Source organism: Leiobunum rupestre, chromosome 1, assembly GCF_980474605.1.
Source record: "Leiobunum rupestre chromosome 1, qqLeiRupe1.1.hap1, whole genome shotgun sequence".
NCBI classification, from domain to species: Eukaryota; Metazoa; Arthropoda; class Arachnida; order Opiliones; family Sclerosomatidae; genus Leiobunum; species Leiobunum rupestre.
This window is the reverse complement of record NC_143384.1, coordinates 62,752,385-62,767,127: the sequence shown is the minus strand read 5'-3', so window position 1 is coordinate 62,767,127 and position 14,743 is coordinate 62,752,385. Positions and strand designations below refer to the sequence as shown.

At 37.1% G+C, this 14,743-nt stretch overlaps 1 protein-coding gene across 1 annotated transcript in view; it reads left to right on the top strand.

Moving 5' to 3' along the window:
• Positions 1-14,743, top strand: part of LOC149964389 (protein O-mannosyl-transferase Tmtc3-like) — a 102,674-nt gene that overhangs the window by 62,749 nt on the left and 25,182 nt on the right. The window contains exons 5-8 of the mRNA XM_090180887.1: positions 3,251-3,350; positions 5,958-6,073; positions 12,704-12,864; positions 13,643-13,901. Of these exons, the coding sequence (XP_090037013.1) occupies positions 3,251-3,350; positions 5,958-6,073; positions 12,704-12,864; positions 13,643-13,901 (636 nt within the window). The remainder of the gene's footprint in view (positions 1-3,250; positions 3,351-5,957; positions 6,074-12,703; positions 12,865-13,642; positions 13,902-14,743) is intronic.

Sequence of the window (14,743 nt, the reverse complement as noted above, 5' to 3'; positions counted from 1 at the left end):
GATTATTTAAACATTTTACAATTATTATTCAAATATTGGTTATTTAAATAAATATTATTTACATATCGCTGAACTTATTTTATCCATGGATAAAAGTTAATCGAACGCCGACCTCTAAACTAAACCCCAAAACATAATTTCAATTAGACGCCGACGCCGCGAAATTTTGACCGGCGTGCGCCGACTTTTTTGTCGGCGGAGGCGTAGAACCAAAATTTATTTGCACTAGCAAAGTAATAATTGAAATGTGAAAAGAAAGAACTACATTTCTGTTAAAGCTGCAAAGAGACTGATATCAACGGAAAATCTGGTAGCCCTGTTTAAAAATATTTTAAACCGTCAGCGGCGCGCCGCTTAAAATCATTCAGCGGCGGCGGCTCAAAAAACGATCGGCGTCGGCGTCGTTGGGGTCTAATTTCAATGAGCTATAGAAACAGTTGGAATTCAGAATTGGTAGCAGACGAATATTTTAACAGAATTATGAGAGAAAAAAGGGCTGTAAATAAGTAGCTTAGTTCAGCAAAATTGACTTCATTTGTCCATGGGCCAAATAATGATAAATCCAGGACATGACTCTGGTACCTTCCCGCGTACTAAATCGGCCGTCCACTAAAAGACACAGGCGGCCATTTTAGTATGGGGGAAAAGGAGGAAAAATAAAAAAAAATTGGGGGCAAAATCAAGCAAGTTTCCGGTTTCCCGAACGCCATCTAGTGATGACTGAGTCGGAATTCGGAAATAAGTGGCGGTTGTAATTCGAAAATCTTGCCATATTTGGCCCCTCATTTTTTGAAAAATTTTAACGGTTCTAGGAAAGTATATGTTTAATATTAAATAATTATATATATTATACTAATTATGAACTTAGTACGTATAAAAATAAGTACTTACTTTAATAACCACACTATATATGATAACTGTGAATAAATATTCCAGGATATTTACTACGACGACCACGTGTATTATTTTTGAAAACTGTCCCTAAAAAATTTGCCCCCAAAATGACGTAGGTCCGCGATCGCGCGTTTTTCCCAATAGGGGGCAATAGTGATCGGGTGTTAGCGCTGTTGGACGGGTTTTTCGCATAGAGTCATGTCCTGGATTTATCATTATTTGGCCCATGATTTGTCGATGTGTACCGGAAAGACCCGTCGACCGCGACATCTCCCATCAGGTATAATCAGCTATTTTAAAGTGTTCATACTTTTTTGCGATTAATTCACAATAAAAGCACTGGTCAAATCCGAGTTTTAGAACTGGCCAAAACTGCCAGAATTGCCCACTAATTTAGGCTCTGAGTAGCTAGACCTTCGCTGCTAAATAATCTTAACGGAGCTATACAATTTACAAAATAAATATAATTATCTTCGTTTTAAATCTTCGTTGAACACGGCAACAAAATAAATTCTATTAATAAGTCCCTAAAACCAATAATGGTGTTTATTAAAGCGTTAGCCATTAATCGAACCATTAATATTTCCCGATTACTAATATAAATTTAATGGAGTAAACATTACCTTTAGAAAGCATAAATTTGCAGTACTACCAAAAATGTATCCCCAACGTTGACGTGATTAGTCAGCTGGTAACGAGCCGAATGTGCTCCCCGTATGAATATGTTAATAATAAGAATAATAATCAGCTAGGTTAATACCCAAGGCACTACCTTAGGCTCAAGTTATAGCGACTTTTAATGACTTTATCCCATGTGGCCGGGTTACAAAGCGTAGGAGCCCTTCATGCCCCGCGAGCCAACAGCTCCCTACGCTCACTATTACCGTTAACCTCAACAAATTTTTATGGAAGGGGAAAGCGAAGAACTCGTGGGAAAACCTCTTTAATCAGTGGGGAGAGAACTTGCAAACTCAACGCGGAAGGAGTAGTTCCGAGTTTTCCCTATGCAAGAGTGAATGATGAGTGAAAAGGCTTAGCCTTGCTTATTTTCAATTTACATTCCCTTATTCCTTGGAGGAGGGAATACTTCCCTCCTCCAAGCTTATTCCATCAACACCCGAGACCCAAAAGGAGGTTTTAGATTAAAATAAAATAAATAAAAGTAGAAATATAAAATGTCGTCGAAACATAGCTTTAATTAGTATGTCAGCTGTCCCATGGCCAAACCATGTAAGCGCCATTGGTATTTACTGATATATCTCATACAGGAAATGTTTTGCTGGGTTGACATTTTTCCAGTATGTTTACGGTTCACATATCTCTATTTTACTACAAAATGGAAATTTTCCCAATTGGAGTTTACTAGGTTTTGCCTTTAGACAGCCGATGTAGTCTTGGCGCGAGCGATTGTGCACGCGCGCGATAAAAACTTCAAATTCCACTTGATACTCTAGCACGCCCTCTTACGAAATTGTAAGAGGTAAGAGACAGTGACGTGACTGACGTCAGAGCTACATTTTAATACAAGAAGGCCGCATTACTTTATTGAAAGTACAATAGGATTTAAATAAAACCTCTTCAAGGAAATCGCCAAAACGTAATATTTCCGAGAGCTACGACCAACAAGTTACTATTTATACAGGGTGTTTCAAAACGTTATGCAAAAATTTGAAGGAGTTGTAGGGGAGGAGTTGAGAAGTATGAATGTTTCTTGCCATTTTCCTACGATGAGTTAAAAGAGCGCCAGAGAGCTTCAAAGTATGGCCTTGTAGCCCCTGGAAGTAGGCTGCGACAAGCGCAAAACCAAGCAGCAGGGACTTTAAATACTGTTTAAGGTAACTTTTTTACGCTGGTTACCTCGATTTGTTTACAAAGTCCGTTTTTACCTATCACACGAACCCAAACCTTAAGGTTCGCATTTTCCTGCTGCTTGGTTTTGCGCTTGTTGCTGCCTACTTCCAGGGGCTAGTAGGCCACACTCTCTCTGGCGCTCTTTTAACTCATCGAATAAAAATGGGAAAAAACAGGCATACTTCTCAACTCATCCCCAACAACTCCTTCAAATTTTTGCATAACCTTTTGAAACACCCTGTATAGTGCTCGTTGAAATAATGGAAAATTTCACCTGTATTTTGTTAAGCCTTAATAGGTGAAAAAAGCTACTTGTTGCATATCATACAGGTGTAAAGTTTCCATTATTTCATTAAGCACTATTTAAACAGTAACTTGCAGGTCCTGGCTCTCGGAAACATTACTTCTTGGCAATTTCCTTGAAGATGTTTTATTCAAGCGCCTATTAACCACGTATAAACTATCATTGCAACGCAAATGACTAACGAAGATGATCCGTTCTCAGGTGACCGGAGTAGTTGGAAGAGCCGAGCTTCTCTCAGCCTTTTTCTACTTAAGTGCCTTGACATTGTACATTAAGAGGACGAAAACCACTTATAAATCAGGTAACCTTCACCTACTTTTTAACCATGTCAGGGTTGCCACAAAATTTTGATATTCAAATTCCCTGACTATTCCCTGTTTTCCCTGACTATTTTAAGAGATTTTCCCTGACAGAAGTTAATAAATTTAAATGAACTTTTATATCAGTAAAAAGGTTATTGCAATGTTGAAAACATTAGCCAAACTTTCAAGGAATTAAATGATCATCATAGAAATTATCATAGATCTAGACTAAAAGTGCCAAGATAACATTGAATGCCCTGACTTTTCCCCGAATCTTTACAAATTCTTAAAATTCCCTGACATTTCCCTGACTTTTTATGCTCATTTTTAAATTCCCTGACTTTTTCCTGTTTACCCTGGCGTGTGGCAACCTATTACATTCACCGTATCGTTTTGTTGGGTTCAGAAAAACACTATTCCGCTAGGTGGCGTTCGAAACTCACAGCTTTCATTTTGAGGTACATCCTTTAGCGAAAGTTAATTAGCCTTTTCAGATAACATAGAGCCACCTAGCGGCCAACCCAGGAAGCTCATTTAGCGGCTGTGATTATCGTTGGCTAATCAAACGCTTTGTATATGGGAACTAGGCCGTTACGTGACTCTATGTAAGCTGTAAAAGCTAATAAGCCTTTCTATAAAGTCATTACGCTTGCCGAACTTGGTTTAATGTATCGCTTTCGTCACGAGATATACGTAGGGGTTCAGTTCAGTTTTGAAGGTTAGATATTTATAAAAAGGGCGACTCTTTGAATTTTATTTAATGTCTTGTTCAACTTGTTAAAATGTTCCACGCGCTCTTTAATATTTCAGCATAAAAGGCTGGCGCATTTTTTTAATTTCAGGGAGCACGCGCGAAATCGCTCGAGCCCGTTTAGGCTAAAATATCGAGACGCGCGTGGAACTTTTTAACAAGTTGAATAAGACATAAATAGAGTTTATGCTAGCGTCTATTGGCTATCAAAGTGAAACGTCACTTCTACGTCACGAGTGACGCGCTCGATACATCTAAACAAGGAGGCCAATGTTAATTTATAGAAAGGCCTATTACTGCGTGATATTACCGATAGTTAATGATTTTATAAGCTATAATAGTTCATTCTAAGTGAATGTTAAGTTATTGAAATAATTGACCCTTAAAGGGAATATGAACTTCTATGTTTATAAATGGATCAACGAATTACATATTTCTGCCACTAGATTTAACAAAAGCTAAGGATGACTGGCACTAGTTACGATAAAAACAAGTGGTAGCGTGTGTTAGCAGACGATTTTTGATTTAGTTCATGCTCCCTTTAAACTGACATTGTGAGAGGCGTTTGATATACTTCAACGATCAAATGGTAAACTTCAATAAAAATTAAATATTTTGTAATTAATACGTAAACAGCCAAATAGCTCTCAAGCGAGTAACCAAAAACAAAATGGCTGACAGGAAACGGACAACGTTGCCAGTTTTAACAAATATCTCAATCATTTATCCCTAAAATTAGGGGAATTATGTTGGCCAAATTTAATTTTAACGTCATTTTCCTATGTCAAGATTAAAGGGACACACCACCGTTTGAATTTAACCCGTTTCACGCGCTTGTTTCCAGAATATAATTGGTCGTGGTAAAACCGGTAAAAACGCTTTAAGTCCAAACTGACATCATTGAAATATTTATAGCATTGAATTGTGGGTATTCAATTTCTATTAGAAAAACACCGCTATAAGTGGCGATAGTAAAATTCTGAATTGAACTGTGGCGCGCCCATTTTTGGAAAGAGAATAGGTGTTTCTATAAAATACAGGAGGTCACGTGTAAATGTTTATTTCTACATCACTAGCTATAGCATAAGTGTATAATATTTTTACATAAGTGTGACACTTCCTATTCTTCACAAGCAAAAGTTTTACTGAGAGCAATTCACAAGACAGACTGCATTACGGGCTTCGTCGCCGTTTTGCGTCCGCCTGCTCCCGCGTCACACGTAGCTGTTGACAGTGCCTCGCTAGGAGGAGATTTTCTTACTAACGTTACTAGCTCTCAGTAAAATATTCCCCAAATTGCCAAAATTATGGAATAATATTATAGACTTATGGGTATAGTTATTGAAGATAGTGAGCGCGCGCTCAAGTCGATTAAGATTTGGCAATTTGAAGTCCACGTGCGAAAAGCGCATGCCAATAAAACGAAAATGCTTAATCTCGTGACGCTGAGAACTAGGAGCCACAAACACAGCAACCCCCACAAGGAGAACGCAACCCGTCAAAAGTCGTGGATTTTCTTGTGTACATTTTTCATTGGCTAGACGCTTTAGCGCTTGCTGCCGTCGGAAGGGGAAAATTCGGAAATTGTCTTCCCCCCGCCCGTAAACGTTCAGCATAAAGGCTCCTCCAATGAAATTTGTACACAACACTGCGTTAGTGTGTTTAAAGGCTAGCTGCATTCTCCTTGTGTTTTTGCTCCTAGCTGAGAAAAACCTTTTAAATATTAATTTGTTTTGTTTTTTAATTAAAATTTTTTTGTTTTATTTTATGGAAATACCTATTTAATAATTGATGATAATTTCTGTTAATTTATTTTTGGTTTAATTTCATGGAAATGTTTGTGATCTTCTCGTAGGTATATTTTATGAATGTATGCCCGTCTTATTAACTATCGTTGGAACGCTCTGCAAGGAGCAGTGCCTCACTGTCTTACCACTATGTGCCATATACGAGCTTAGAGAATTCAGAAAGGTAAGTGACCACGGCATTGGCGACTGACCACTAATTATGAAGATTTTTACTTCAGCTAAGAATGTATAATTTCGACCATGATGATCGTCTCACCGTAATTTTTAATATTTAGGCTTAGTTTCTCTTTTCGGTGTTATAGTCCCGAGCCAGATTTCCCGCACGGTACTGACGAGTTCCACATAGGACGAAACCGGTGTACTGTTGGAAATTCTGGCTATTTTATTTATATTAATTTAGTTTTTCACTCGACGACCTATTTGGTCCGAATTTCGCGTCTTTTTGTTCGCTCGAAGACCTATCTGTACGAGCTAGTTGTAAGTTTTTAAATTTCTTCAAATCTGTTTAGGGTTTAGCTTTATTATCCCTTTTCATTATGGACTAATCGACTTTTTCGCTAATTTTATCATCCTTTACAATGCAGTCCATAGGTGGTTCCTTTTAAATTAATAATCCTACCGTATAAACATGTGTAAAATAATTACTCTTAAGTATACCTCTGTGTAAGATTTCCGTAGAATGAGACATTGTTTAACATGGAACACACAATAAGCTGGGATTCATAATAGTAGGAACTACTATTATTTATCCAAGCAATAAGTGGACTCAAAAATTGAAAATTCTTACCTATTGAGAAGGTTACCACCAAGGGGCTACCCACTTCCATGTATTTGATTACGTAATCACTTTAGTGCAGTAAAAGCTACAGGCTTGTAAACCGATTACGGATAGTGGTCAGACCCTCAGTTACCGTGGAAACTAAAACACGTGATCACGAGGCACGAGCTAATCTATAGATTGATAAAGTTAAAAAATGCTTCACTGACTTCCATCTGTAAAGTTGACGACGCGTTTTTCGTCCAGGAGTTTTAAGTGATGTAATTTGCATCATATCCAGTGAACAAGGTTTCATTAAAGAAAATGTTTTTATGGAATTGTATTATCAAATTAACTTTACTCTGTCCATAAACTATGCTAGGGTTTTTTTTGCGAACTTAAATCTTTCTTCTTTATCTTTTAAAATCTAAATCTTAATCTGGATAAAATCTCTCTGGCCGTGCTTACCTTTGTTGTTAAATAAATCCATCTAAAAAAATCCACTTCTAGTGCATATCATAATTATATCTCGTATCTGGAAAATCAGCAAATCTATAGTTGCTCCTGTGGATTCTATAGCACTTTAAACCTTACTCGTTGATTAGGTTCCATTTTTAGTAAAATTGCTTATTTTAAAATGCATTTTTTTTCACGATCGATATAATGCTTTAGAAACTACGAATCAAAAGGATAAGCATAAGCACTCTTTTCAAGTATATGCAAGTTTGAAAATCCTACTGAAGTAGCGCTATTTTCTGCTTGATTAATTCTAAGCTATTGAAGAAATGTATTATTAGTAGTATCATAAATAACATAATAAACCTAAGTATGACATTTCCTATGCTCACAACGCTAAGTTCTTTAATGATAGTCTGTTCCGCCAATAGCCATATAAATCATTATGTGGCTCAGGAGTGACAACGCAATTGACTATGGAATTTTCGATTATCTTAGTTAGAACATCGCATTCTTCTGTGGAAAATGTCTTTCTACGGATTTATTTCAAATTTAAAAGTGCTGTTAAGCATGGTCAAAGAAGAAAAATTGTCCATTACCAATTTCCCCTAGCTCCTATAGTTTGTCCAGTATCAGTGGTCAAAGTTGGACTAAACATAGTATAGTCTATTTGGTTCGCGTTGTAGTCTCGTGCGTCGCGGGTTCATGTTTACTGGCATAATATTAACTATTCCATATGTTTGTGCATAAGACTATCAAGGACAACTAACGAGGAGACGACCCGAGGTGGTTCTCACCGATTTTGTTAAAAGTTGGGGGGTTGTTAGACCTAGATATAACATGAAACCCGGTAAAGGGAAAAGTTACGCTGGGCTTCCGTTTTGCCATGGCAACCAAAAATGTTTTTGACAACATAAAATGAGAAAAAGTCTATGTAAAATAACAATTACAAATTCTAAGGGTCCCCCCCCCCCCCTGTGCAAAACTCCAATAATTCCAAAAAAAAATTATTTTTTAAAAAATTGTAAATTTAACATTTTTGGATTACTTTGGACAAAAAGGGGGGAATAAAAACCATTTTGGGTGAACTCGAGCTAATTTGAATAAAAAGGTCGAAATTTTAGGTATAATACAAAATATTTGTAAAACTTATGCCGTGATAACTGCCATATATTTTCGCCGATAAATCTTAAAATTTCTACATTACATTATCTGAACGATGTAAACATATTTTTAGATTTCGATAGAAAAACGACGCCATTTTATAAAATGGCGGATACAAATATAAATCATGGTGCAATAAGTTAGGTAATTTGTATCCGATTAACCTGAGATTCTCTACGTTACATTATCTGCCCGAATGAATTCGTACTATAGATTTTTAAAGAAATCCGACACCATTTTGGAAAATGGCGGATATCAATAATAATCATCGTGCGATAAGTTCCGTAAATATTCGTCGATTAATCAGAAATTTTCTACGTTTCATTATCTGCCCGAGTTAATTAGACCTATGGGTTTTCCAATAATAATCCGACGTCATTTTGAAAAATGGTGGATATAAATGTAACTTATGATGCGATAACTGCCGAAATTATTTGCCAATTTACGTGAAATTTTCTACATAACATTGTCTGATCGAATAAATAAGCCCCTTACACTGTGATAGAAATATGACGCCATTTTAGAAAATGGCAGATATCATAATGCGATAACTGCCGAAATTATTTGTCCAATTACTTGAAATTTTCTACTTTACATTACCTATTAAAGATAATTAAACATATTAATTTTCATAAAATTCGATTCCATTTTGAAAAATGGCGGATGTCAAAATGTCTCACGGTTATATAAGTTCCGTAATTATTCGACGATAAATCTGAATTTTTCTGTTTCATTAAATGATCGAATAAATAAGTCCTTTCTATTTTGAAAGAATTCCGGAGCCATTTTGCAAAATGGCGCATGTCTGAGAAGTTTCGTAATTATTCGCCAACTATTCTGAAATTTTCTATTTCTGAGCGAGTAAATTAGTCCTATTTCTTTTGAGAGAAATACGCCGTTTTTTAAAATATCAATGTATCTTTTGGTGCGATAAATTCCGTAAAATAAAATAATATTGGGTAAGTTCTTATATCATTGGATTAATCGAAAATAATTATGGTTAAATTAATCATTTAGGTATAATTTGGATAAATTTAAATATTATTAAATTAGTTCAATTGGCATTGTAGAATTATTGGTAATTCGGGAAATTTTTGGTAAATCAGAAAATGGTTGTAATTCAGGAGATTTTTGGTAATTTGGGAAATTATTGGTAATTTGGGAAATAATTTTTTATTCTGGAAATTATTAGTAATTCTGAAAACTATTGGTCATTCTGGAAATTATTGGTAACTCGAGAAATTATTGGAAAGTCGAGAAATTATTGCAAACTCGAGAAATTATTGTTAACTCGAGAAATTATTGATAACTCGGGAGATTATATGCCAATATGTCAAGAATATATAAGAACTTACCCAATATTATTTGATTTTGTGGAAATGTATTAAAATTTACACATTATATATGAAGTTTCCTATAATTACCTCTCCGAGGGGACTTTGTACCCTAGGAGGGGTTATACAACCACCGTGTCTGTCTGTCTGTCAGGCCTGGGAACGCGTTCGCATTTTCGGGGCAAAGGGTAATCGCTGCGTACGCAGTTTCTTAGAATTAGGGAAAAGGTTTTTCCCAAAGGGCCCGTTTTTGTTGTCATTGGGTGTAGTATAAATATTTTTCAATTTGCGTTAGTACCGGGCGAGATTCGAACCCCAGCCCTCCTGCACGTCAGGTGAGCATTCTACCACCGAACCACGGATACATTGTACACTTCACTGAAAATTAGAAACTCTTCCGAGGCGAGGTATATTTTGGCTTGCCAACGGAATTTATAGCACCAAAAGATACATTGATATTTTGAAAAACGGCGTATTTCTCTCAAAATAAATAGGACTAATTTACTCGCTCAGAAATAGAAAATTTCAGAATAGTTGGCGAATAATTACGAAACTTCTCAGACATGCGCCATTTTGCAAAATGGCTCCGGAATTCTTGCAAAATAGAAAGGACTTATTTATTCGATCATTTAATGAAACAGAAAAATTCAGATTTATCGTCGAATAATTACGGAACTTATATAACCGTGAGACATTTTGACATCCGCCATTTTTCAAAATGGCCTCGAATTTTATGAAAATTAATAGGATTAATTATCTTTAATAGGTAATGTAAAGTAGAAAATTTCAAGTAATTGGACAAATAATTTCGGCAGTTATCGCATTATGATATCTGCCATTTTCTAAAATGGCGTCATATTTCTATCACAGTGTAAGGGGCTTATTTATTCGATCAGACAATGTAATGTAGAAAATTTCACGTAAAATGGCAAATAATTTCGGCAGTTATCGCATCATTAGTTACATTTATATCCACCATTTTGGAAAACCCATAGGTCTAATTAACTTGGGCAGATAATGAAACGTAGAAAATTTCTGATTAATCGACGAATATTTACGGAACTTATCGCACGATGATTATTATTGATATCCGCCATTTTCCAAAATGGTGCCGGATTTCTTTAGAAATCTATAGTACGAATTCATTCGGGCAGATAATGTAACGTAGAAAATCTCAGGTTAATCGGATACAAATTACCTAACTTATTGCACCATGATTTATATTTGTATCCGCCATTTTATAAAATGACGTCGTTTTTCTATCGAAATCTAAAAATCTGTTTACATCGTTCAGATAATGTAATGTAGAAATTTTAAGATTTATTGGCGAAAATATATGGCAGTTATCACGGCATAAGTTTTACAAATATTTTGTATTATACCTAAAATTTCAACCTTTTTATTCAAATTAGCTCGAGTTCACCCAAAATGGTTTTTATTCCCCCCTATTTGTCCAAAGTAATCCAAAAATGTAAAATTTACAATTTTTTTAAAAATAATTTTTTTTTTTAATTATTGGAGTTTTGCACAGGGGGGGGGGATCCTTAGAATTTGTAATTTTCGCATGTTATTTTACATAGACTTTTTCACATTTTATGTTGTCAAAAACATTTTTGGTTGCCATGGCAAAACGGAAGCCCAGCGTAACTTTTCCCTTTACCGGGTTTCATGTTACATCTAGGTCTAACAATCCCCCAACTTTGAACAAAATCGGTGAGAACCACCTCGGGTCGTCTCCTTGTAAGTTTGAATTGGGCATAAAGGCGCGTGTATTCAGCACTAGACAGGCGAGGAGAGGAATCTACGCTACCTGGCGGAGAACAAGATCAAATCATCCCAACCCCCTCACCCCTACCACCTGGGGATTTGTGCATAAGTTTCAATTTTTCACCACCAGATGGATTCATGTAGCCAGTTTGGCCAGTGATTTGTCTAACGTTCAAATCCCATTCGTTTTAAACTTAGGGAGACCTTGATAGTCTTACGGTATATGTAATAAATGGAAATCACCCAAAGTCCGATTTATTTACTAATTAATATTTTGATTTTCGGTCAGTTACGTCAACTTAACCTAAGACACATTCCAACGAAAAATTAGTTGGGACATTCGCAATGACCTGTTTCGAGTACCATTCCCCCCTAAAAGAGACATCACGCAATCAGAACCTAGAAAATATTGGGGACTTCACATAAAGGTTCAGAGGGAAGCCACATAACTTTAAAAATAAACAAGAGGCGGTTACAAATTGTTTAAATTTTGAGGGCAGGGCTACCGAATGACATGTTTTAGGCAGCGGGAAGGTACGTCTTAGTCACGTGATAGACGGGGAGGAGCTACCTGATATTCTACCCAAATTTGTCAAACAATTCTGAGACCCTTTAAGGCATATTTAGATTCTTTACAAAAATAACACTAAAGCGAGTGTCAACGTAAAAAAAGTGTTACGCCTAACAGCGATTTTTCAACTCTCCGCTCGCCGTAGTGGCGTTTCTGTCCTAGACAAAGGTAGCCTGAACGCACTCTTTTAAAGGCAATATAACCCAAACGCATTCTTTATGGAAGACTCCGAACAATTTGAGCAAGAATTCACTAACTAGCGCCAGAAATAAAGCCACATAATGGAGCGATCAATATTGGGAGTGTTGGTGTTCCATACCAAATAGCTGTGGTTCTATTCTCTTTAACGTCAACGCCACAGGTGTTTTTTGCTTTTGAAAAGCGAAAACCAGCCCTTACAAGGACACACATTCGGTATTTTATCAGTGCAGCTGACTAGAGGCCCATGTACCACAACGAACATGTGCTGTCGATGGGCAATTTAACCCGGCCACCTGAATTAAACGAAATCAAAGCCTTAGGGTGGTACCTTGGGTATTAGCCTAGCTGGATATTATTTTTATTCATGTACCATTATAGGCAGATGTATGTCGAGGATGCAAATAAGCTCGAGGCCGGGGCCCTGCCGTGGACCAATACGGCACTGCATCTTATGTTTTTGACAGAGCCTAGCTTACACCAACGAATCGCGCGATCTTTTGTACTTCAATAATGTGTGACTATATCTCTCGGTCTGTTTGTCAGAGCTACGGTGGGAACAAATGTTGGAAAGCTGAGAGTGACGAGCGGAAGAGCCTGCTCATCCAAGCGACGGCGGCTCGGCTCAGTGTTTTAGCCCTCGGATTCGCCATCATCATCTCGTTTCGATTCTGGATCGTCGGATCTAAACTTCCAATTTTTAGCAGGTACAAGTACAATAAAGCCGCGTTCACACTAGACACGTAGGAAACGTTTTTAAACGGTTTCGAAAGATCAATTTTTAAAATTTTGGTGTCGAATGTATTCATCGTATGGCTATTAATACAGTTGACTCCGAAATTGTTGAATTTTATTTTTCCAAACCGTTTCAAAACGTTTCCAAAGTGCTAAGTTTAAACGCGGCTTAAATAACAATAAATAAATTGTTGTAGTTCGTAGTCAAAGAAATATTTAGCGTCTAAAATAAATCAAATCAAATTATTTATTATATATTTTATGCCCGAAATTAATGTTATCTGAAACCAAAAAGATTACCATTTTGGTTTAGAAACGGATATTAATTTGAATGGTGATAGTCGATATAGTTACGTCACTCTGTTACTCTAAACAGGGTTATTAAACTGTAGGAGGTTTCATTTTGGAAGCTAGGAGTTACAAACACAAGGAGAACTAAGCTAGCTTTTAAACACGCTAACGCAGTGTTGTGTACAAATTTCATTGGACGAGCCTTTACTCTGAACGTTTTCCGGAAAGGGGGAAGACAATTTCGGAATTTCCCCCTTCCGACGGCAGTAGGCGCTAAAACGTCTAACCAATGATAACTGTACACAAGAAAATCCACGACTTTTGACGGGTTGCGTTCTCCTTGTGTGGGATGCTGTGTTTGTTGCTCCTAGATGGAAGGGTTCGTATGGCATCCTCTTTTATCGTTTAAATTTTACAGGAGCACCATCTAGGTTATTTAAATTGTTGGTTTCCATGTAGGTTTGACAACCCAGCGAGCGTGAGTAGCACGGCAACTCGCGTCATGACGTACAACTTCCTTCTGGCCTTAAACTTGTGGCTGCTGTTTTTCCCGTCGGCGTTGTGCTGCGACTGGACCATGGGCTCCGTTGCTCTGGTCAAACACTTCCCGGATCCGAGAAACCTGGCCACCATTGCCACGTACTCTGCCTTCGTCTACGTCATTTATGTCATTTTACATAGAAAACACACGACCAAGAAGGCCACCGCGCTTTTAATGGTACGTCATCAAACAATGTTATTCCTCACCAGATGGGGCTAATCCTTGACTAAGAGTGCTGGGTGGTTATTTCTCTTCATATACCATTTCTGGAACAGATAGTGCCCTGAGTTACGGTTGGTTACCATGGATTTTGATGGTGCCATGGATTTCGGTTGGTTCCTAGGGGTTTTCTTGGTGCCCTTTATTTTGGATCGTTACCATGGGGTTTGTTGGTGCCCAGGATTTCGGTTGGTTATCATGGGTTTTGTTGGTGTCTTGGATTTTGGTTGGTTACCATGAGGTTATTTAATGCTTAGTATTTCGGTTGGTTAGTTTGGGTTTTGTTGGTGCCTTGGATTTTGGTTGGTTACCATGAGGTTAGTTATTGCCCAGGATTTCGGTTGGTACCATGGGTTTCAACAGCACTTTAGCTTAAACAAACCGCAGTAAATCTAAACAGCGTATTGCTAAATAACAGGAAATAAGTCTACCTACAGGCTACAATAGGTTATTGCAAAGGCCTATTCATACTAGCCAACATTTTTGCAAAACAATAAGAGTCGAAAACCAAGTTGATCCAAGTCAAATGAGGTCAACATTTGCACAACGTGTTGGCCACAGAAAAGCTTTTGTTGGCCATGTTTTAAAGAACGGTCGCATTTCGTGACCGAGGCTAAGGTCCAAATACTGAAACGAATACGCAACGCGTTTTGCGAACAGAACTCGAACAGCATTCTCGCAAATAAAGCTGGGTAAGAATGTTGGCTCGTGTGAATTGTCCTTAAGACTGTCGCTTTAATGGGTGTTTCTTTCAAATAAAACAATATAAATTAAAAGTTTAAAATGTTTTTATCGGTGTC